This window comes from Podarcis tiliguerta (genome assembly GCF_965153285.1).
Source record: "Podarcis tiliguerta genome assembly, chromosome: 10".
Lineage (NCBI taxonomy): Eukaryota > Metazoa > Chordata > Lepidosauria > Squamata > Lacertidae > Podarcis > Podarcis tiliguerta.
Window position 1 is genome coordinate 65,780,474 of NC_139543.1, and position 21,830 is coordinate 65,802,303.

General features: G+C 45.2%; 1 protein-coding gene across 1 annotated transcript; it reads left to right on the forward strand.

Annotated features, from left to right (window-relative positions):
• Positions 1-1,262: 1,262 nt before the first annotated feature.
• CTSO (cathepsin O) lies at positions 1,263-20,978 on the forward strand. Its single transcript, XM_083402402.1, has 8 exons — positions 1,263-1,557; positions 7,227-7,335; positions 9,041-9,180; positions 11,111-11,278; positions 12,771-12,892; positions 17,199-17,362; positions 19,314-19,406; positions 20,687-20,978. The coding sequence occupies exons 1-8, from the start codon at positions 1,441-1,443 to the stop codon at positions 20,719-20,721; spliced, it is 948 nt and encodes a 315-aa protein (XP_083258528.1). The 5' UTR covers positions 1,263-1,440; the 3' UTR covers positions 20,722-20,978.
• Positions 20,979-21,830: the final 852 nt, after the last annotated feature.

The following is a 21,830-nucleotide window of genomic DNA, read 5'->3' on the forward strand; positions in this document are numbered from 1 at the left end:
GGGTCATCTAGTCCAACCCGCTACAATCCAAGAATCTCAACTAAAGCATCCCTGGCAGATGGCCATCCAACCTGTGCTTAAAGTTGGATGCTTATAGCTGGCCTTGATGAAGATTTGACGCTTTCACCCCTAAAATGTTTTTGATTTGAGTTCCTACTGAAATGGGGCTGCATTTTAATGTTGTACTAAATCTTGTTTTTAAGTTGTATTTTAATCCATTGTTTTTACCGGGTGTTGTGGCACTGTGGGTTAAACCACAGAGCCTAGGACTTGCCGATCAGAAGGTCAGGAGTTCGAATCCCTGCGACGGGGTGAGCTCCTGTTGCTTGGTCCCTGCTCCTGCCAGCCTAGCAGTTCGAAAGCGTGTCGAAGTGCAAGTAGATAAATAGGTACCGCTCCGGCGGGAAGGTAAATGGCGTTTCCGTGCGCTGCTCTGGTTTGCCAGAAGCGGCTTAGTCATGCTGGCCACATGACCCAGAAGCTGTACGCTGGCTCCCTTGGCCAGTAAAGCGAGATGAGTGCTGCAACCCCACAGTCAGCCACGACTGGACCTAATGGTCAGGGGTCCCTTTACCTTTACCTTTAGCCGCCCTGAGCCCGGTCTTGGCTAGGGAGCATAGCTGTCAACCTTCCCTTTTTTTGCGGGAAATTCCCTTATTCCAACGCCATTTCCCGCTGCTTCCCGCTACAATCCCAGATTGTTAGATATCCCATAGACTGTCCCCAGGACAGATGAGGCTGCGGATCCCTTATTTTCAAGGCTTGTTGTCGTTTAGTCGTTCAGTCGTGTCCGACTCTTCGTGACCCCATGGACCAGAGCACGCCAGGCACTCCTGTCTTCCACTGCCTCCCGCAGTTTGGTCAGACTCGTGTTTGTAGCTTCAAGAACACTGTCCAACCATCTCGTCCTCTGTCGTCCCCTTCTCCTTGTGCCCTCCATCTTTCCCAACATCTGGAAGTCTTTTCCAGGGAGTCTTCTCTTCTGATCCCTTATTTTCAAATCTGAAAGTTGACAGCTATGCTGGCGGGGGCGGGGTATAAATAAGATTTATTATTATTTATTAAAAACCTCCAAGGAAGGAGAGCCCAGGGTCCAAAAGGGTGGAAGCCAGAGATTCAGCTTGAGGATGAGAGCCACCGTCTTTTTGCAGTGACAAGTTTGGGCAGTGACAAGTTTTGCCAGGTTGCAAGGCTGGAGGCGACGCCTCTTATCCCTCCCTCTCTCCCTCCCTGCCGGAGGGACCACTCAAAAGTGCTTTCTGCAGCGACAAGTGGAACAAAAGAGCCGAGCCGAAGGCAGCTGGAGGGCTCAGAAGGGTAAAAGTCTTCTTTGAGGCTTCTTCTCTGGGGAGAAGGAGGAGCCAGCAAAGCGAAAGGAAAAAACGAGTCCAGCTGAAAACCAAGAGGCGCCAGGGCGCAGCTCTTCCGGAGACGCTCTCCATGAAGCCGTTGCTTCTCCTCTCCTGCTTGCTGCCCCTCCTGGGAGCCGGAGAGGGTCGGCATCCCGGATCCTTGAATCCCAGGGGCAGCGAGGGGACGGAGGAAGCCGCCTTGCAGGTAGGTGCGAGCGGGGAGAGGAGAGGGAGAGGCCGGCCGGAGTCCCAGTCCTTGCGCGCTGCTGGAGGCGAGATCTCCATCCCAGTCCCAAATGTGGCGGCGCAGCCAAGGCACACGCGCGTATCCAACACATATTTAAAGCATATGGCTTCTCCCTCGCCCTCAAAAAATAAATTCCGGGCATCAGATATGGGGGGTTACAGGTGCCAGGATTTTGGGGCGGGGGGAGTCATGCGTTTTAAGCGTACGGGGTGCGTCTGCCACACAATTTACTCCCGAGCCGACCCCGCTGGAATTATTGGACCCAATTGAATCCCAGACATGGATTCCAATGGGTCTACTCTCGAGTAAAGCTTCGTTGGCGACCACCCCCTTCCCGATCCCCAAGTCTGCTCTTTAAATTATGTTTTTAATGATGTACCCTACCCTGGGATCTTTGGATAAAGGGAGGTGTCGATATTGAATTATTATATAATAAAATATATAACATTTATTATATAATAAATAATAATAAACAAACAACGCCCAGCGCTGCTTCCCATTGATTCCAATAGCTTAGCTTCGTGTTCAGCTGAGAGTTCATACAAAAGTTACGGGTCTTGTTTTCTGTGGCACCATCTGTATGCTGTTTCCGACCGAATCAAACGTGGAGCTTGCCGTTTAAAAGGTTGGAGGAAATAAAATAACAAAAAGAGGGGTGGGAAAACAAAGGGTGCAGAGGGAGAAAAATGGTCGTGTATAGCTGGCTTGGAGTTTAAGGGGTTAAGGAGAAAGACATACAGGAAAAGTGGGTTTTGATGTGCAGTTGAAGGAACAAGAAGAAGCCCAATTTTAAAGATGTTTCCCCCTGTAAAACTGACAAGCAGTTAACAGCAGATGCTTAGGAGACTATTTTCAACAAATATTTTTAGGTGACTAAATGGAAGTGGATAGTTTTTGTACTCCTCATCTTCACCACAAGATGTCAGACTTGAAAGCCTAAATCCTGAAAGTGGGGCTGTTGTTGGTGAAAGTTTATTACAGTGGTACCTCGGGTTACATACGCTTCAAGTTACATACGCTTCAGGTTACAGACTCCGCTAACCCAGAAATAGTGCTTCAGGTTAAGAACTTTGCTTCAGGATGAGAACAGAAATCGTGCTCCGGCGGCACGGCAGCAGCAGGAGGCCCCATTAGCTAAAGTGGTGCTTCAGGTTAAGAACAGTTTCAGGTTAAGAACGGACCTCCGGAATGAATTAAGTACTTAACCTGAGGTACCACTGTATGCTGTACTAATGTTGTGAGCTATGAAATTCTCTGCTGATTTGGCTGCAACATAGACGAACAGGGAATTGCTCAGAAATTGTGGGTCCTTGTGGTGGGTTGGTGCTGTTCAGCCAATTCCTGTCTTGGCATAAAACAAATGTTTGTGTGTTTAGCATTTTTTAAGTTCAGCAAGTAATCTTGTGGAAGTGGAATCATTGGGCTTTGAGAGTCCCTCTTGGCACCTGGTGGTTGTGAACCACTGGGGAAAAACCCCATTGTACCATCACTGTACCCCATTGTACATTGTACCATCACTGCCAACAAAGGTCCGTATAGTAAAAGCTATGATTTCCCAGTAGTGATGTATGGAAGTGAGAGCTGGACCATAAAGAAGACTGATCGCCGAAGAATGGATGCTTTTGAATTATGGTGCTGGAGGAGACTCTTGAGAGTCCCATGGGCTGCAAGAAGATCAAACCTATCCACTCTGAAGGAAATCAGCCCTGAGTGCTCACTGGAAGGACAGATCCTGAAGCTGAGGCTCCAATACTTTGGCCGCCTCATGAGAAGAGAAGACTCCCTGGAAAAGACCCTGATGTTGGGAAAGATGGAGGGCACAAGCAGAAGGGGACGACAGAGGACGAGATGGTTGGACAGTGTTCTCGAAGCTACCAGCATGAACCTGACCAAACTGCGGGTGGCAGTGGAAGACAGGAGTGCCTGGCGTGCTCTGGTCCATGGGGTCACGAAGAGTCGGACACGACTGAACGACTAAACAACAACAACCATCACTGTTTACGTTAATTGCATGTAACTGATTACATACCCTCCAACATTTCTCCAGTGAAAATTGGACATCCCATTCCATAATGATAATTTTACAATTTATACCCCACACATCTTACGGGGTTGCCCAGTATTTTTTTAATGTTTAATTTTTTATATATTAAACATTAAAACACTAAAAAAACACTTCCCTATACAGGATTGCCTTCAGATGGCTCAGGGGGTCAGAAAACTCCATACCCTCCAATATTTCTCCAATAAAAATAGGGACGTCCTAAGGAAAAGTGGGACATTCCAGGATCAAATCAGAAACCAGGACAGCTTCTGTAAATCAGGGACTGTCCCTGGAAAATAGGGACACTTGGACATTCTGCGATTATGGCGTAAGGCACACTTAAGGCACGTTAAATGAAATGTGCCTATATGGAAACAGAAAGCTGTGTGGATGAAGAAAGAAGAGAATGTAGAAAAATTAAGGGATGGGTGCCGGTAAGACTCCAAATAAAGAGAGATGAGAGAAAAGTGAAATGAAATCCATTCTCTGTAGCACAGTCCAACATTTCTCCAGAAGTGCCTGTAGGTTAAGTTCCCAAGATTTGGAGCAAACAGCAAATTGGGTTTTCAGTAGAATTGTTTTCAGTGGTAAAGAGCAGCTTTTGTACGACAAAAAAAAGGGGGGGTACGCTCAGAAACAGACCTGGAAAGCCCATACCTGTGCCTAGAAATGCAGAGAAAAGATGTGAATGAACCCACTGCCATTGATGGTTTAATGGAAGATACAGTTATACCTCGGGTTACGAATGCTGCAGGTTGCACGTTTTGGGGTTGCGGACCGCGCCGAACCCAGAAGTACTGAAATGGGTTACTTCTGGGTTTCGGCACTCGCGCAAGCACAGAAGCACAAAATGATGTCACGTGCATGCGCAGAAGTGCCAAATCGCATCATGCGCATGCGAAGACACGGCGCTTCAGGCTGCGAATGCTGCGGGTTGCGAATGTGCCTCCCACACGGATCATGTTCACAACCCGAGTGTCAGGTTCTGTTGCGGTTGCTTGAGAGTAACCAAGCAAGACTCCCACCTGTTTTTTACAGGCTTTATTTTGGTGCAAACTATTTACAGTGAATAGGGACGCGGGTGGTGCTGTGGGTAAAAGCCTCAGTGCCTAGGGCTTGCCGATCGAAAGGTCGGCGGTTCGAATCCCCGCGGCGGGGTGCGCTCCCGTTGTTCAGTCCCAGCGCCTGCCAACCTAGCAGCTCGAAAGCACTCCCGGGTACAAGTAGATAAATAGGGACCGCTTACTAGCGGGAAGGTAAACGGCGTTTCTGTGTGCGGCTCTGGCTCGCCAGAGCAGCGATGTCACGCTGGCCACGTGACCCGGAAGTGTCTCCGGACAGCGCTGGCCCCCGGCCTCTTGAGTGAGATGGGCGCACAACCCTAGAGTCTGTCAAGACTGGCCCGTACGGGCAGGGGTACCTTTACCTTTACCTATTTACAGTGAATAAGGGATGTGGGTGGCGCTGTGGGTTAAACCACAGAGCCTAGGACTTGCCGATCAAAAGGTCTGTGATTCAAATCCCTGTGACGGGGTGAGCTCCTGTTGCTCGGTCCCTGCTCCTGCCAACCTAGCAGTTCAAAAGCACGCCAAAGTGCAAGTAGATAAATAGGTACTGCTCCGGCAGGAAGGTAAAACGGCATTTCTGTGCACTGCTCTGGTTCGCCAGAAGCGGCTTAGTCATGCTGGCCACATGACCCGGAAGCTGTACAATAAAGGCAGATGAGCGCCGCAACCCCAGTCGTCCGTGACTGGACCTAATGGTCAGGGGTCCCTTTATTTACAGGGAAGAGCACCATAATTTCATGTCTGGCTCAGTCGCTAGCAGAATCCGGGAGTGGTCTGTTATTGTACCTCCCCCAACATAAAAGTCTCGTCACCCCCAGCCTTTTCCGCCCCTCCCTGCGCCTCAGACTACTGCGCATGATGGGCGATGGCAAGGGCGTGCTCCCCTCCTTTCCGGCTTGCTCAGGCTCGGTGTTAAGGCTCTTCCTAGCATCCTCTGGTCCTTGCACCTACTCTCCACTGGAGGTGGGGCTTTCCTCCTCGCCAGACGAGGAACTGCTTCGCAAGATTTTTGGAGGCTCCCTGTAACACCACTGTCCTTCTATCTCTCCCCTTTGAGATGCTGGCAGTTCCATGACACCGAGGTTTGACTGTATGGGAAGAAGCACCTTACTTGGTTAACTGTGGTGTTCCACAGTTGTTACAGGTCAATGTGGCAGGTAAAAAGAGGGCAGGTATTATCGCCAGCTGATAGTACAAAGTGGGTGCCCAACCTGTGGGCCTCCAGGTACCCTAGACAGATACTTCCATCATCCCTGATTGTTGGCCATGTTGGGCAAGGCTATTGGGAGCTGGAGTCAAACACCTAGTAGGCCACAGTTTCCCCCATCACTAATGTTGGGCCATAAAACAAAGCTACACACACATAACAACTACAAATGCAGATTGCTAATTCTCAGATAAATCTCTTATATTCCATTACACACACACACACACATACACACACACACACACACACACACACACACACACACACACCAATGTAACTCGTCTTTTTGATCCCAAGGAAATACTTGGGAAACAGCAGAGGTAGCATCCAGGTTTGTTGACAGGCCTCTGCCTAGTTGTTGTTGTCGTCGTCATCTTTCTGTCTTGAGAGACAATGGAGTCACAATATTCTATGGTAATTAGTGAGGAAATAGCATGGAAAATTAAAAAAAAACTTTTTTTTTTGGAAAAAGCCAATAAAACAGGGAAACTTTTGGCATGGCAACTGAGAAAAAATGAATAAAATAACTACAGTGGTACCTCAGGTTAAGAACTTAATTCGTTCCAGCGGTCCATTCTTAACCTGAAACTGTTCTTAACCTGAAGCACCACTTTAGCTAATAGGGCCTCCTGCTGCCGCTGCGCCACCAGAGCACAATTTCTGTTCTGATCCTGTGGCAAAGTTCTTAACCCGAAGCACTATTTCTGGTTAGCGGAGTCTGTAACCTGAAGCGTATCTAACCCGAGGTACCACTGTATGTGAATCAAATAAAGCTTAATGGTAGGATAACTGAGAAACCAAAAGAAATAAGGGAGGCAGGCTTTTGTAAAATATTTTACTGATCTTTACAGAAAAAGAACTGAAGATTCAAACAGGATAGAAAACTATATTAAAAATATAGTGAATTACCAAAGATAACAGAGGATCAAAGGAGGATATTAAATATAGAAATTGTAGTAATTGAGGCAATAAATCAAACAAAAGTAGGGAAATCCCCAGGGCCAGATGGAATAACATCAAAATATTATAAAAAACAAAATAACAATAACAAAAAGAGGGGTGGGAAAAACCCAAGTGACCTCCCTGGAGCGCAAGCCTGGGCAGTGTGTCTGGAGGTCCTGGGCTGCCCAGACGACAAGACCCCCCTCTCGGCCTCTCTGATGTGGTCCAAAGGAAAGCAGAGCAAGACATTTGGCACTAGTTTGGTTATAGGAATTGTCGGAAGGAGGCGTACAAGACGCCATCCAACAAACATACAGACAGACTTCCTTCCATTTCAAGAGCGTAATTATGCTTTCGTTTTTTCCAGGAAAGCATTAAGAGAATCAGGCATTTGAATTCGTTATCATCTAGCGACAACGCTACTGCTGTCTATGGAATAAATAAATTCTCCCACTTGTCTCCTGAAGAATTTAGAGGTACAGAGTATTACATTACAAAAAATTTAATGCTTTTGCAAACAATACAACAACAACAACAACAACAACAATAACAACAACAACAACAACAACAACTATTATTATTATTATTATTATTATTATTATTATTATTATTATTATTTATACCCCACCCATCTGGCTGGGCCTCCCAGCCACTCTGGGCGGCTTCCAACAGAATATTAAAATACAATAGTCTATTAAACATTAAAAGCTTCCCTAAAGAGGGCTGCCTTCAGATGTCTTCTAAAAGTCTGGTAGTATTTTTCTCTTTGACATCTGGTGGGAGGGCATTCCACAGGGCGGGTGCCACCACCAAGAAGGGCCTCTGCCTGGTTCCCTGTAACCTCATTTCTCGCAGCGAGGGAACTGCCAGAAGGCCCTCGACGCTGGACCTCAGTGTCCGGGCAGAACGATGGGGGTGGAGACGCTCCTTCAGATATACTAGACCGAGGCCTTGCCTTATCTTCAGTGCAAGCTATTTTGACATCCTTTTGATATGATTTGGTGTGCCTGAACATCCTGCTAAGCAGGACTAAAATGCTTGTTTTTGTCTTAAGAAGATCTATGGTCTGCCTAAATTTCAGACTCTCTGAGCTTCAACCTGTCAGAATGTTTCATTATGCATGTTGCTATGGCGGTTATTACTTTTGCGGCTATTAATCATCCCTTTCTCAGTTTATTTCATTTAACCATCCCTTTCTCTAACAGGATCTTTTCCCTTCATAGTTTTATATCTCGGGGTCTAGGGTACACCTGAGAATTGAGCACTCCAGACTTTTGCAGAAAATAAATAATAATAATAATAATAATAATAATAATAATAATAATAATAAAAAATTATTTATACCCCACCCATCCGGCTGCCTTTCCCCAGCCACTCTGGGCGGCTCTCAATCAAGTGTTAAAAACAATACAGCATTAAATATTAAAAGCTTCCCTAAACAGGGCTGCCTTCAGCATGAGACTCTTAATCTCAGGGTTGTGGGTTCAAGTCCCATGTTGGGCAAAATATTCCTGCACTGCAGGCAGGTAGACTAATGATCCACCTGGCCCCATCCAACTCTACAATTTTATCATTCTATGATTATCCCAGGCCTTTGGTGTTTTAAACTGGGAGAGGGATTGTTCTGTTCATTATTATGTGATTTATTTTTGCGTTTCTGTACTGTAAAGCGCTGTAAATCATAGGATCCTCGGATGAAGGGCAGTACAGTGGTGCCCCGCAAGACGAATGCCTCGCAAGACGGAAAACCCGCTAGACGGAAGGGTTTTCCGTTTTGGAGGTGCTTCGCAGGACGAATTTCTCTATGGGCTTGCTTCGCAAGACGAAAATGTTTTGCGATTCCTGGGGGTTTTTTCCCCGCTCCCCACCCCCTTTTTCTAAGGCACTAAGCTGCTAATAGCCTTTTAGCAGCTAATCCGCTAATCCCTTAAGCCTTTAATAGCCTCTTAAAGCCGCTAAACCGCTAATAGCGCTAATCCGCTAATGGGCTTGCTTCGCAAGACAAAAAAACCGCTAGACGAAGAGACTCACGGAACGGATTCTTTTCGTCTTGCGGGGCACCACTGTATTTACATTTTATAAATAATAATGACTGGAAATTGTTTGGCTTTTAGAAACAATGTCTCTGAACTGGCTGTAATCAAAACTAGAAAATAACAGAACTTTTGTTTTATTTTAAAGCTACTTACTTACAAAGTAGACTTTTTAGAGTTCCCAAGTATGTGCCGGGAGCGAGCCTAGAGGGCACAGAAGCACCTTTACCAGCAAAGTTTGATTGGAGGGACAAGAATGTCGTTACCAGCGTGAGGAATCAAGAAGCGGTAAGTTCCACAGTTGATTTTCTGCCTAATTTTGGACCTGGTACCCTCAAAACTTCAGCAACCAAGATGATAAGAAGATAAGAAAGGGAAATTAACACAGAAATAATAAGCAATGTTTTAAAATAGATAGGGGGATGTGCAACCTTTTTTTGTTCTTTAAGGGTATACAGTATTGTTCTGTAAATGTACGAGTAGTAATTGATAAATTGACAGCTGTTGAATAATGGAGCTGAACATCAGGAATGGATTGTGAACCAGAGATAAGTGTGTACTATTAAGCAGCAAAGGGGGGAAACAGGGGCACATCTAAGACGAAGAGTGGGAGGTCATCTTTTTTGCATTAAATTTGATTTAATTCGGCACTGATTTGTTTAAAATTTGGAAAAACAATAAATTGGCAAAAAGAAAGAAAGAAAAGATAATACAGTGAGGGCTCCAGTGCCCTTTTGAGATGAGATTACATTTGCATTGTTGACACGGCAGTGGTCCATTTTTATAGCACCATTTCTCTGGTTGATATGAACTGGCTTTTTCATTACAGGTAATTGAAAAGCTGAGTTGAAGCCTCCGCACTTCATAGCTGTCAACTGTCCCTTATTTGGCGGGAAAGTCCCTTATCCCAGCACTGTGTCCCGCTGCTGTCCCTTATTGATGATGTCCCTTAAATCTCCTGGGTTTCAAAGGAAGCAGCTCCTCTCCCTCCCTCCCTGCCGGCCAGGGAGGAGGGAGGCTCCAACTGTGTTGCTTGGCTACATTGCTCACCCAGTAAGAAGTCTAAGAACGACTGGGGGGTGGAGCTTGCATGCCTTGTGCTGATCAAATCGGCCGCGTTGCCTGGGGACTCGCCTTTGCTCAGCGCTTCCCAGCGGAGAGGTGACGGTGGTTTTCCTTGCTGCATCCCCTTTGCCGGGTTGCTGCGCTGTGGGAACCACCGCTTGAGGCTTCGTTTGGCTGCTGGCTGGGCTTTCTGCCTTTGGCTCGGAGGGGCTCAGAAGTTGAACATACCTGTGTTTGGAAAATCCCTTATTTTGGCAGCTGATCCCTTATTTTCGAGGCTGGTCCCTTATTTTCAAATCTCTAAGTTGACAGCTATGCTGCACTTGCTGTATTCTTAAAAAAATCCAACCGTGTCTGTCTACAGCTGCTGAAAATAGATGGGATAGGCAAACTGGAAAGCACTGCAAGACAGATTACTGTATAACTGAGAAATGTGTCATTAACTCAATGGGTGTTGCTCAGCTGGCAGTAAGCCTTTTTGGTCGTCCTCCCCATACAGTCGCAAAGCCACCCTAAATCTGCTCTGGAAAGTTTTTTGGGGGGAGGGGGCCCTCTAGAACAGATATAGGGAAGCATAGGGGGACAGGAAATGCCTGAAAATTGCTTCCTTCCCTGTTCCGCTGATGGAAGCCTTACTGCCAATTGAGCAACACGGCAGATAAAACACTATAGGTACGGACCTATGTGAAAAACAGGCTATTTTGAAATAAATTTGTGCTTTAAAAAAGGTATGAAGCGCAACTAACGACGATTGTTTTTCTTTTTCTAAATAATTTTTAATTAATTTCATTTATAACAATCCAACAAAAGCCGCATTAATACAATACCAAATTATAATACGATTAAAAAGCCAATTACCCAATACCAAATTAAACAATTTTGAATGACTTCCTGTGCTCTGGATTTCAGGGAATGATGTTCTTATTTCGTCCTACTCCAATACTCTTAGTTAGTCCAAATACGACAGTTCTGATCTTGATCCTTTATTTTAACAGCCACTGATCTGATGACTTTCGTTCGTATTTAACTGTTCCATATCCATTAATTTTGCAAGGGGAGTTTTTATCCTGTAAATTTCTGTGTGAAATGTTTGCTTTACATTCATATTTACGCTTCCAGTTGTAATCCATCACCCTCAGCATTTCTTTTCCAGTGTGGCGGCTGTTGGGCTTTCAGCGTTGTCAGTGCAGTAGAGTCCGCGTACGCAATTAAAGGGAATGTTTTGGAGAACCTCAGCGTGCAGCAGGTTATTGACTGTTCCTACGAGAATAAAGGCTGTAGCGGCGGCTCTACGGTTACTGCACTGAGTTGGCTGAATCAGGTACTTACAAACCCACAGGCTCCGTTAATACGTGACAGTGTTGGGTAAAAAGAAGGCAAACCTCAGACATGAAAAAGACGCCCCTCTTGTAGTAGATCAAAGGTTGCATAGTCCCAAATACAGTAGTACCTCTGGTTGCAAACGGGATGCGTTCCGGATGCCCGTTCGAAACATGAAAAGCCCAAAACCTGAAGCGCCCTATCTGTGCAGCTGCGTGGCGCGATTTGGCGCTTGTGCGCATGCACGAAGCGCGATTTAGTGCTTTTGCGCATGCACAAGCGGTGAAACCCGGAAGTAACCCTTTCCGGTACTTCCAGGTCGCCGTGGGACACAACCTGATAGAATGTAACATGAAGCAAACATAACGTGAGGTATGACCGTATTGTCTCCAACTTTTGCCAATTCATAGAATCATAGAGTTGGAAGAGACCACAAGGGCCATCGAGTCCAACCCCCTGCCAAGCAGGAAACCACCATCAGAGCACTCCTGACATATGGTTGTCAAGCCTCTGCTTAAAGACCTCCAAAGAAGGAGACTCATTCAATATCGAATTCGATATCGAATTCGAAATCGAATTCGAATTCGATATCTACAGGGCTGTCATAAGTCAGGCAAGATGGGCAATACAGTGGTACCTCTGGTTACAGACACTTCAGGTTACAGACTCTGCTAACCCGGAATTAGTACCTTGGGTTAAGAGGTTTACCTCTGAATGAGAACAGAAATTGCGCGGCGGCAGCAGGAGGCCCCATTAGCTAAAGTGGTACCTCAGGTTAAGAACGGTTTCAGGTTAAGAACGGACTTCCGGAACGAATTAAGTTCTTAACCAGAGGTACCACTGTAGATGGTTCTGCTCCAGTATCTGCTCATCATGTGACCTCCGTTGAGGCAATATTTCTCCCACCCTGACATAAGTTGAGATCTAGAGTACGGCTAGCGGGCTCTCATCTTCCTGCTCTTGACAGTGCTGTTTTTGCCAATTTTCTATAATAACTGTCAAAAATGACATTTGTTTTGCGATTTTCCCAAAAAAGCTCAACAACGTTTCTATCCGAATTTCCACTGTTTGGCAACCCTGGGTTATTTGTAAGAAATCAATCTTTTATTGCGGCAGTTACTGTGGAACTCCCTGCCTACTGACAACACGCAGGAGCCTCCACTGCACCCGCTAAAAGCATATTTGTTTAGAAAAGCCTATCTGGACACGTAGAATGTTGACATGTGCTTTAATTCACTTTTAGTTCCTCATTGGTTCTAATTATTTTTGAATGTTTAAAATAGTTGCTTTCAACTGTTCTTACTGATAATTTTAGTGTTTTATTCTTATAAGCTGCTGACTTTTTTAAAAAAATCAAGCAATAAATACATTTTAGGATGTAAATAAAATAATTTAAGTAGTACAGACTCTGGCGTGACCAAAGCAACTTTCAAGAGCACAAAAATGTGTTGTTATTTAACCACAAGCAACTCATTTGATTCGTCTTCTTGCAGACACGCGTGAAACTGGTGAGAGATGCGGAGTATTCTTTTAAAGCTGAAACAGGAATGTGCCATTACTTCAGCCGCTCTGATTTTGGAGTCTCAGTCACAGGCTATACTTCTTATGATCTAAGGTAACAACTAGTGAGTATTTTCACAGGTTCCTTTCCCATCCAACTAGCCCAGTAGATTCACATTCCATGTGACTACTACGCTTATAAACCTCTTCAGTACCGCACGTGGGGAATCTATGGCCTTCTGGGTATTGCCGAAAGTACAGCTCCCACAAAGGTAAAGGAAAAAGGACCCCTGACCATTAGGTCCGGTCGTGGCCGACTCTGGGGTTGCGGCGCTCATCTCACTTTATTGGCCGAAGGAGCCTGCGCACAGCTTCCGGGTCATGTGGCCTGCATGACTAAGCCGCTTCTGGCGAACCAGAGCAGCACACAGAAACACCGTTTACCATCCCACCGGAGCGGTACCTATTTATCTACTTGCACTTTGATGTGCTTTCGAACTGTTGGCAGGGGCAGGGACCGAGCAACGGGAGCTCACCCCATGGCGGGGATTCGAACCACCGACCTTCTGATCGGCAAGTCCTAGGCTCTGTGGTTTAACCCACAGTGCAACCTGCGTCCCTACAGCTCCCATAGCCACTGACAAATAGCCATACTGGCTGCAGAGATGGCATGAGTTGAGATTCCAACAACATCCAAAGGATCCCAGCTTTTCGCATCTCTACGTACTGAGCATGCATGCTAGAGATGCAAACATGTTTGCTTTAAGAAAACATGGAAACGATCATAACAGACATTGTTAAGAAAACATGCCTCTCGTTTGTGTGTGTGTGTGGTTTGGGAGCTGCACGGTCAGGGAAAAAACAATGCTGTCCAGGGTTGTAAAGACTGCAGAGAGACTAATTGGGTGCACTCTTCCCTCCTTGGATCAAATCTATGCTTCCAGGTGCCATAAGAAAGCTGCAGAGATAGTGCAGGATAGTACGCACCCCAGAAATGATCTCTTTCAGCTTCTGCCTTCTGGAAGAAGGTACAGGGTTATAAAGGCTAGGACTAGCCACCTGAGAAACAGTTTCTATCCAAATGTGATTTTGGTTTTAAACGCAGTGTAAGGTAGTTTCTCACCTCTCACTCTTTGAGTGAGATGGGCGCACAACCCTAGAGTCTGTCAAGACTGGCCCGTACGGGCAGGGGTACCTTTACCTTTACCTTAAGGTAGTTTCTAAGGGACGCGGGTGGCGCTGTGGGTTAAACCACAGTCTAGGACTTGCCGATCAGAAGGTCGGCGGTTTGAATCCCCGCAACGGGGTGAGCTCCTGTTGCTCGATCCCAGCTCCTGCCAACCTTGCAGTTCGAAAGCACATCAAAGTCCAAGTAGATAAATAGGTATTGCTCCGGCGGGAAGGTAAATGGCATTTCCGTGCACTGCTCTGGTTCGCCAGAAGCGGCTTAGTCATGCTGGCCACATGACCCAGAAGCTGTACGCTGGCTCCCTCGGCCAGTAAAGCGAGATGAGTGCCGCAACCCCAGAGATGGCCATGACTGGACCTAATGGTCAGGGGTCCCTTTACCTTTAAGGTAGTTTCTATGGGAGTATATTGTATTTAATTATGGGGTATCAGAGTTTTTAGGGGGCAAACCAGGATGGGATAGCAGGCTTGTTGGTTTTTGAATGTCTGATGTAGATTTTTTAAAAATTCGTTGTTCTTTATGGGACAATGACAATAAAGATTATCGTATCGTCTTTTATAGTATTCAGCAGCAGGCTGTTGAACCTTGCTAAATCCTGCCTCCCTTCTGGAGTTTCAAAGATCATGCATGAATGTTGACATTCCAGGTAGAGAGAGACTTTGACCCCTGGAGCAGCAAATGCGTCCACAGTTCTGATTTCCCTTCCGAATGCAGAGCAGTCATTGCCTGCAGAGTAGGATGACTTGTCAATGGAAGAGGATGCATAGAATCATAGAATAGAATCATAGAGTTGGAAGAGACCACAAGGGCCATCGAGTCCAACCCCCTGCCAAGCAGGAAACACCATCAGAGCACTCCTGACATATGGTTGTCAAGCCTCTGCTTAAAGACCTCCAAAGAAGGAGACTCCACCACACTCCTTGGCAGCAAATTCCACTGTCAAACAGCTCTTACTGTCAGGAAGTTCTTCCTAATGTTTAGGTGGAATCTTCTTTCTTGCAGTTTGGATCCATTGCTCCGTGTCCGCTTCTCTGGAGCAGCAGAAAACAACCTTTCTCCCTCCTCTAGGTGACATCCTTTTATATATTTGAACATGGCTATCATATCACCCCTTAACCTCCTCTTCTCCAGGCTAAACATGCCCAGCTCCCTTAGCCGTTCCTGCACAGAAAGATGCACAGAAAGTGTTTTTAACTTCTACGACCGGGCCTGTATTTTTTGTGTTTCTTTTGCAATGTGTGCCCTGCTTTTCTCACTTGACCTGAACAAACAGTGCCAGGGAGTACAACTTGTGAAAAAAGCAGATAATTCCTACTTGAGGTTATTTAACTGGGTTCTACGGGGGGGGGGTGTGAATCATCATCAGAATAAATGGGGATGGGAGAATGGCTTACAAATAGCTATAGAAATCAAGAGTGGTATCCAACTGGTTTATCTCCATTGGGGAAGGCATCCATTGTCAGGGTGGAAGGGGAGATAATCTTTGCAGATTGGAGGGTGGGGAGAGGCTACAGAAAGAGGTGTATCTACTGGCAAGGTGTCTTCCCACAGCAAACTGAGCACCACAAGTACAGTGGTACTTCGGGTTAAGTACTTAATTCATTCCGGAGGTCCGTTCTTAACCTGAAACTGTTCTTAATCTCAAGCACCACTTTAGCTAATGGGGCCTCCTGCTGCCGCGGGAGCACGATTTCTGTTCTTATCCTGAAGCAAAGTTCTTAACCCGAGGTATTATTTCTCGGCTAGCGGAGTCTGTAACCTGAAGCGTCTGTAACACGAGGTACCACTGTACTATCCTAGCAATAACACTGGCAAACAAGTGGTCCGATCTGAAAAATACAAATATTTAGGTTACAAAACTGTAAAAATAAAGAAAAAATAAGTTTGCAATAATTACCATGTGGTTAGGGTAGATCAACGTGTCACGTGTCCACTTATCCCCAGTGTAAATATGACATATCAGCAAAATTCGGAAATTGAAAGATAACTATAGCATGTACACAAAAATCAATTTCAGATTTGAAATCAGCATTGAAAGAACATACAGTGGTACTCCGGGTTACAGATGCTTCAGGTTACATACGTTTCAAGTTACAGACTCTGCTAACCTAGAAATAGTGCCTCGGGTTAAGAACTTTGCTTCAGGATGAGAACAGAAATCGTGCTCCGGCAGCAGTGGGAGCCCCATTAGCTAAAGTGGTGCTTCAGGTTAAGAACAGTTTCAGGTTAAGAACGGACCTCCGGAACAAATTAACTATTTAACCCGAGGTACCACTGTATAAGGACAGTTGAAAAATCTCATGCAAAAGAAAATGAGGAAAAAAATTGTTCCCCAGTATACTGTGTATCCCAAGAGAATACATTTTTTTGCATACCTCCAACCGTACATAGATATACACGTCATTTTCAATGCTATACATGTCATGTTCAATGCTATATAAGTCACTTACATTTATACTCTTATTATACTACTTTGGCTACGTGTTTAATAAAATATTGAATTCTTGCATTGTGAAAAACAAAGATTATGGTGAAAAGTGAAAAAACATGAATTGCAAAAAACCTAGTTCTTACAGAAAAAAACCAACTTCAGATATGAAATCAGCACATCGAAATTAGGTTAGAACAACTGCAGGTGTCAACGCAACAAAAATTTTGTTCCCCAGTGTGAGGAAAAAATAAGGCCATGGCACAAAATGTGATTCTTGATCCTTGTCAGATGAATAGACTTCTCTAAAGGCTGGCTGACCGTGAGAGCGGTTCCCAAGGAGCATGATTCACAAAACCGTGAAAGAGTTCTTAATTTAAACCACCCTTGTTGAAATTGCCAGTTTCAGTAGCTGTAAAGTAACATAAATAGGGTTGCCATATTTCAGAAAGTGAAAATCTGGACACAAATGTTGCCTGGGCACTTCTGAAAAGGGTTTCCATAGGCTCAGGTTTCCCCAGATAATTTCAACAGTTCTGCTCAGACACTGTTTTTGATGGACAAGTCTTGAATGTGTCCAGGAAACCTCAGACGTATGGTGGCCCCAACATACCAATACTACTCTGAATAACTTCTGCTTAGTACAGCAAGTTTATTTCCTGTACTATAGACTGACTTCTGCAACCTAAGGGACCAGATACCTGCCAAACAAAAGGTGCTCAGCAGTTGGTTGGTTTCGAACTATTTTGATGCTAGACTGAATTCTGACCCTGAGGGACTGGGACTATTCTTCTTACCTTGCAGTGGCCATGAAGACGAAATGATGAAGATGCTTGTTAAATATGGGCCTCTGCCAGTAATTGTAGATGCACTCAGCTGGCAAGATTATCTTGGGGGCATCATCCAGTATCACTGCTCCAGTGGAGCAGCAAATCACGCTGTTATAGTTACTGGTTATGACACGACAGGTGAGTTTTCAACCACCATTTTTTTCCCATTTTTTTTTTCATGGTAAATCTTTATTGGTTTAAAATACAGATGTAAATGATCATTTACAACAAAGGTAAGTATAGAAAAATTCAATACAGAAGAAAAAACATCACGGCAGAGTAAGAAAAAAAAAGATGAAAAAGAAAAGAAAGAAAAGACGAATGATTATTAACATAGCAGTTTAGAGAAAGCCACTTCCACCCTGCAGAGGAGGTGGGATTGCGGGCGTCATGGCCCCCCCACGCGACTGGGGGAATCCCCGGCCATGTCACCCCCTGACCAGCCAATCAGCTGGCTCTGGGGGCGTGGCCTGCCCTATTTAACGAAGGTGCGGCCAGGGATCTCCCTCTTTTCCTGCCTACCAGCTGTTCCTGGTATTAGTGCCATCCCAATACAGTGGTGCCCCACAAGACGAATGCCTCGCAAGACGGAAAACCCGCTAGACGAGAGGGTTTTCCGTTTTTCAATGCGCTTCGCAGGACGAATTTCTCTAATGGCTTGCTTTGCAAGACGAAAATGTCTTGCGATTCTTGTGATTTTTTCCCGCTCCCCACCCCCTTTTTCTAAGGCACTAAGCTGCTAATAGCCTTTTAGCAGCTAATCCGCTAATCCCTTAAGCCGCTAATAGCCGCTAAACCGCTAATAGTGCTAATCCGCTAATAGGGTTGCTTCGCAAGACGAAAAAACTGCTAGACGAAGAGACTCGCGGAATAGATTCTTTTCGTCTTGCGAGGCACCACTGTATTAGTGCCATCCCAGCCACGTCTGCGTTCACGTGGTGGTTTATTCCATTCAGCTGACGTTTGCCCAGTCATTAATTTCAGCATTTTATCTGAGCTTTCACAAGACAAGAAAGCCACAATCTAGTGGAACAGAGTAGAACTTTAATGCTCATTTCTGTGTTAATTGGTTCCGGGGGGGGGGGGTGTCCATTTGAAACCGTTACCTCAGAAAATTGCAGGAGTAAAGTGACAAAAGTTTGGGGTGGCATTGTGGCATGCATTTCCTTTTTCTTTTTAAACAGTTTTATTAAAGATTTCATTGTGCGACAAACTTACAAAAGTTGGGTGCCTCCCCCTCTCTCTGCCAAGTGGTGGCAAAAGCCTGGGTCCCAAACAATCACCCAGGGTCTGTGTTCCGTTTGAGAACTGAGACCCAGCAGAGACTGCCGTAGCTTTAATAAATATTCTTTTTCACCTATTCACACCTTCAGTGTGCATGGAGGTGGTCCAGACATTACAGCATGGTCATTTAAAAAGGGGTTTGGCCCCATAGCATTGCAGCCAGCCTTCAGCCAACCTGCCCAAGATGGATCCCCAGGTTAAGAACCCCTGGTGAATTGCATCAATTAATAATAATAATAATAATAATAATAATAATAATAATAATAATTTATTATTTTTACCCTGCCCATCTGGCTGGGCCTACCCAGCCACTCTGGGTGGCTTCCATAGAAACCAAAAATACAGTAAAATATCACAAGTTAAAAACTTCCCTGCACAGGGCTGCCTTAAGATGTCTTCTGAATGTCAGGTAGTTGTTTATTGCTTTGACATCTGATGGGAGGGCGTTCCACAGGGCAGGTGCCACTACCGAGAAGGCCCTCTGCCTGGTACCCTGTAACTTGGCCTCTTGCAGTGAGGGAACCGCCAGAAGGCCCTTGGCGCTGGACCTCAGTGTCTGGGCAGAACGATGGGGGTGGAGACGCTCCTTCAGGTATACTGGACCGAGGCCGTTTAGGGCTTTAAAGGTCAGCACCAACACTTCTGCACTTCTGTGCTAGCTAACCCAGATTCTTCGTAAAGAATCCGGATTCTGTGCTGTGGCTCTGCTTTTAAGTCCCTCCGTGTCTGTCCAGCGAAAGGCATTAAAGTTTGCCGAAGATGTCCTAAACAAAACAAAACTTAACTTACCGAAATTATTTTACAGGTAGCATTCCTTATTGGATTGTTCGAAATTCCTGGGGCACTTCGTGGGGAATAGATGGCTACGTTCGCATTAAGATAGGGTCCAATATCTGTGGTAAGTTGAAGAAAAGGCACTGCAGTTGATCCTTCACATTTAGGCCTCCGTATGCTTTCTTCCATGGCCCTATTTTGAGAGGCTATTTGAAACTTCAGGTAGATTGATTTTACATTCCTCCTCTGAACGTTACCGTCCCAGGATGAAGCTAAGTGCAGCATCAAGGCAAGCCCATTAGTATATTATCAAAGAAAGAGAATATAAAGGTATATGAGCTCATTTGTGCAACAACAGCCAATTAGCTTAGGGTTATTTTGATTATCAAAATGGCACCTGTAGGCCTTCTGGAATGTTTCAACAAAATACCCCATAAAAGCAAATGGTTCATGAGCAACTTAGTTAGGTAAAGGGACCCCTGACCATTAGGTCCAGTCGCGGATGACTCTGGGGTTGCGGCGCTCATCTCACTTTACTGGTCGAGGGAGCCGGCATATAATTTCCGGGTCATGTGGCCAGCATGGTTAAGCCGCTTCTGGTGAACCAGAGCAGCACACGGAAACGCCGTTTACCTTCCCGCCGGAGGGGTACCTATTTATCTACTTGCACTTTGATGTGCTTTCGAACTGCTAGGTTGGCAGGAGCAGGGACCGAGCAACGGGAGCTCACCCCGTCGTGGGGATTCAAACCACCGACCTTCTGATCGGCAAGCCCTAGGCTCTGTGGCTTAACCTACAGCACCACCCGCGTCCCTTGAGCAACTTAGTTACTTCTGAGTAAAAAAGCTGGGGGAAAGTAAGCTCAAGTATAGAGACAGCTAAAGCACTACTTATTCCTCCGAAGCCAGCCATCACTCACTTCTAATGCAGTGATCAAAGCTACTCAGAACATCAGCGTCTCTGCTGGGACCCTCTCCCATTCCTTCCTGGAAGTATTTGTGATCTAAAATGAAAGGGTGTTCAGTAGAAGAAGAAGAGTTTGGATTTGATATCCCGCCTTTCACTCCCCTTCAGGAGTCTCAAAGTGGCTAACATTCTCCTTTCCCTTCCTCCCCCACAACAAACACTGTGAGGTGAGTGAGGCTGAGAGACTTCAAAGAAGTGTGACTGGCCCAAGGTCACCCAGCAGCTGCAGGTGGAGGAGGGAGGAATCGAACCTGGTTCACCAGATTACGAGACTACCGCTCTTAACCACTACACCACATTGGCTCTCGTAATATTGGTACAGTAATATTGGTACAGCATGGGAGCCAAGGAGTAAGAGATGATGTTGCAATAATGCTTTCCTTCGTAAAGGATTTGTCCAGTGATCCAGTGGTTAACGTTGATCTCATTGCTTCCTAGGCATCGCTGATGAAGTTTCTGCCGTGTTTGTGTGAAGCAGTTGCTCTGAACGCGGAATCGGTGACAGACATTTCAAACACTATTTTTCCACGATGTGAAGGAGTGTTATTCTTGGGAAGGGACTTGTGGGCATTCTGACGGCAACAATCAGAAGAATCCACTTCCAGCAAGTGCCATGAAACATTTATTTTTGGGAACTTGATATCCGCTCTGCAGCGTATTCTAGACCATCAATTGTGCAAACAGAAGGAATTTTATATTACCAGCTCTAGTCTCAGTCTTGGGAATCTTGACTCCAGTATGTTGAATGTACAGGGTGCATCCCTCTTATTCCAGCATTTTGTAGACTATACTGGTAATAATAATAATAATAATGTTTTTAGTTGATTGATTTTGTCTTTTGAATGTTTGAAGGAGTTATTTTTCTACTGATTTTACTGGTGATTTTATTGTTCTTTTGTAAATCACTTTGAGGTGGCTTTTTTAACAACCAGTGTATGAACTTTATGAAATGATAAATAAATATTTGCAGTGCTGCAGGTGTAAGCAGCTGTGTTCTCTGATATTTTCTGCTACTGCTGAGCTCTCCCTTCCACTCCTGTTCTAAACCCTTTATATTCTCCAGGAACATGGCATCGCTTTCTGTTTAGTATATGTTGCTTTGGAGCCAAATCTAGTCTTTGCTGCTCCATTTAAAATACCTTCAACATTATGTAAAACTGACTTTTGTTTTTGTTATCAGGAATTCAGTTTCCATCTCTTTGGCTCTAGCCTGGATTAGCCTTAGCACACAGTTGTGATTAAAACATGACCACAATTTGGCTGGATCAATAATTTTTTTTTTTTTACCCACTTTTTAATTTGCATCCATCATAAAAACTTCTCATGTGGTGGCCAAATTATTGGAGCCTCAGCTTCAGGATCTGTCCTTGCAGTGAGCACTCAGGGCTGATTTCCTTCAGAATGGAGAGGTTGGATCTTCTTGCAGTTCATGGGACTCTCAAGAGTCTCCTCCAGCACCAGAATTCAAAAGCATCCATTCTTCGGCGATTAGCCTTCTTTATGGTCCAGCTTTCGCAAGGCGGCCGCAGAAAGGGCGGCCAGGGGAAACCACACAACAAGCAAAATTTAAATGGCCTAGCAG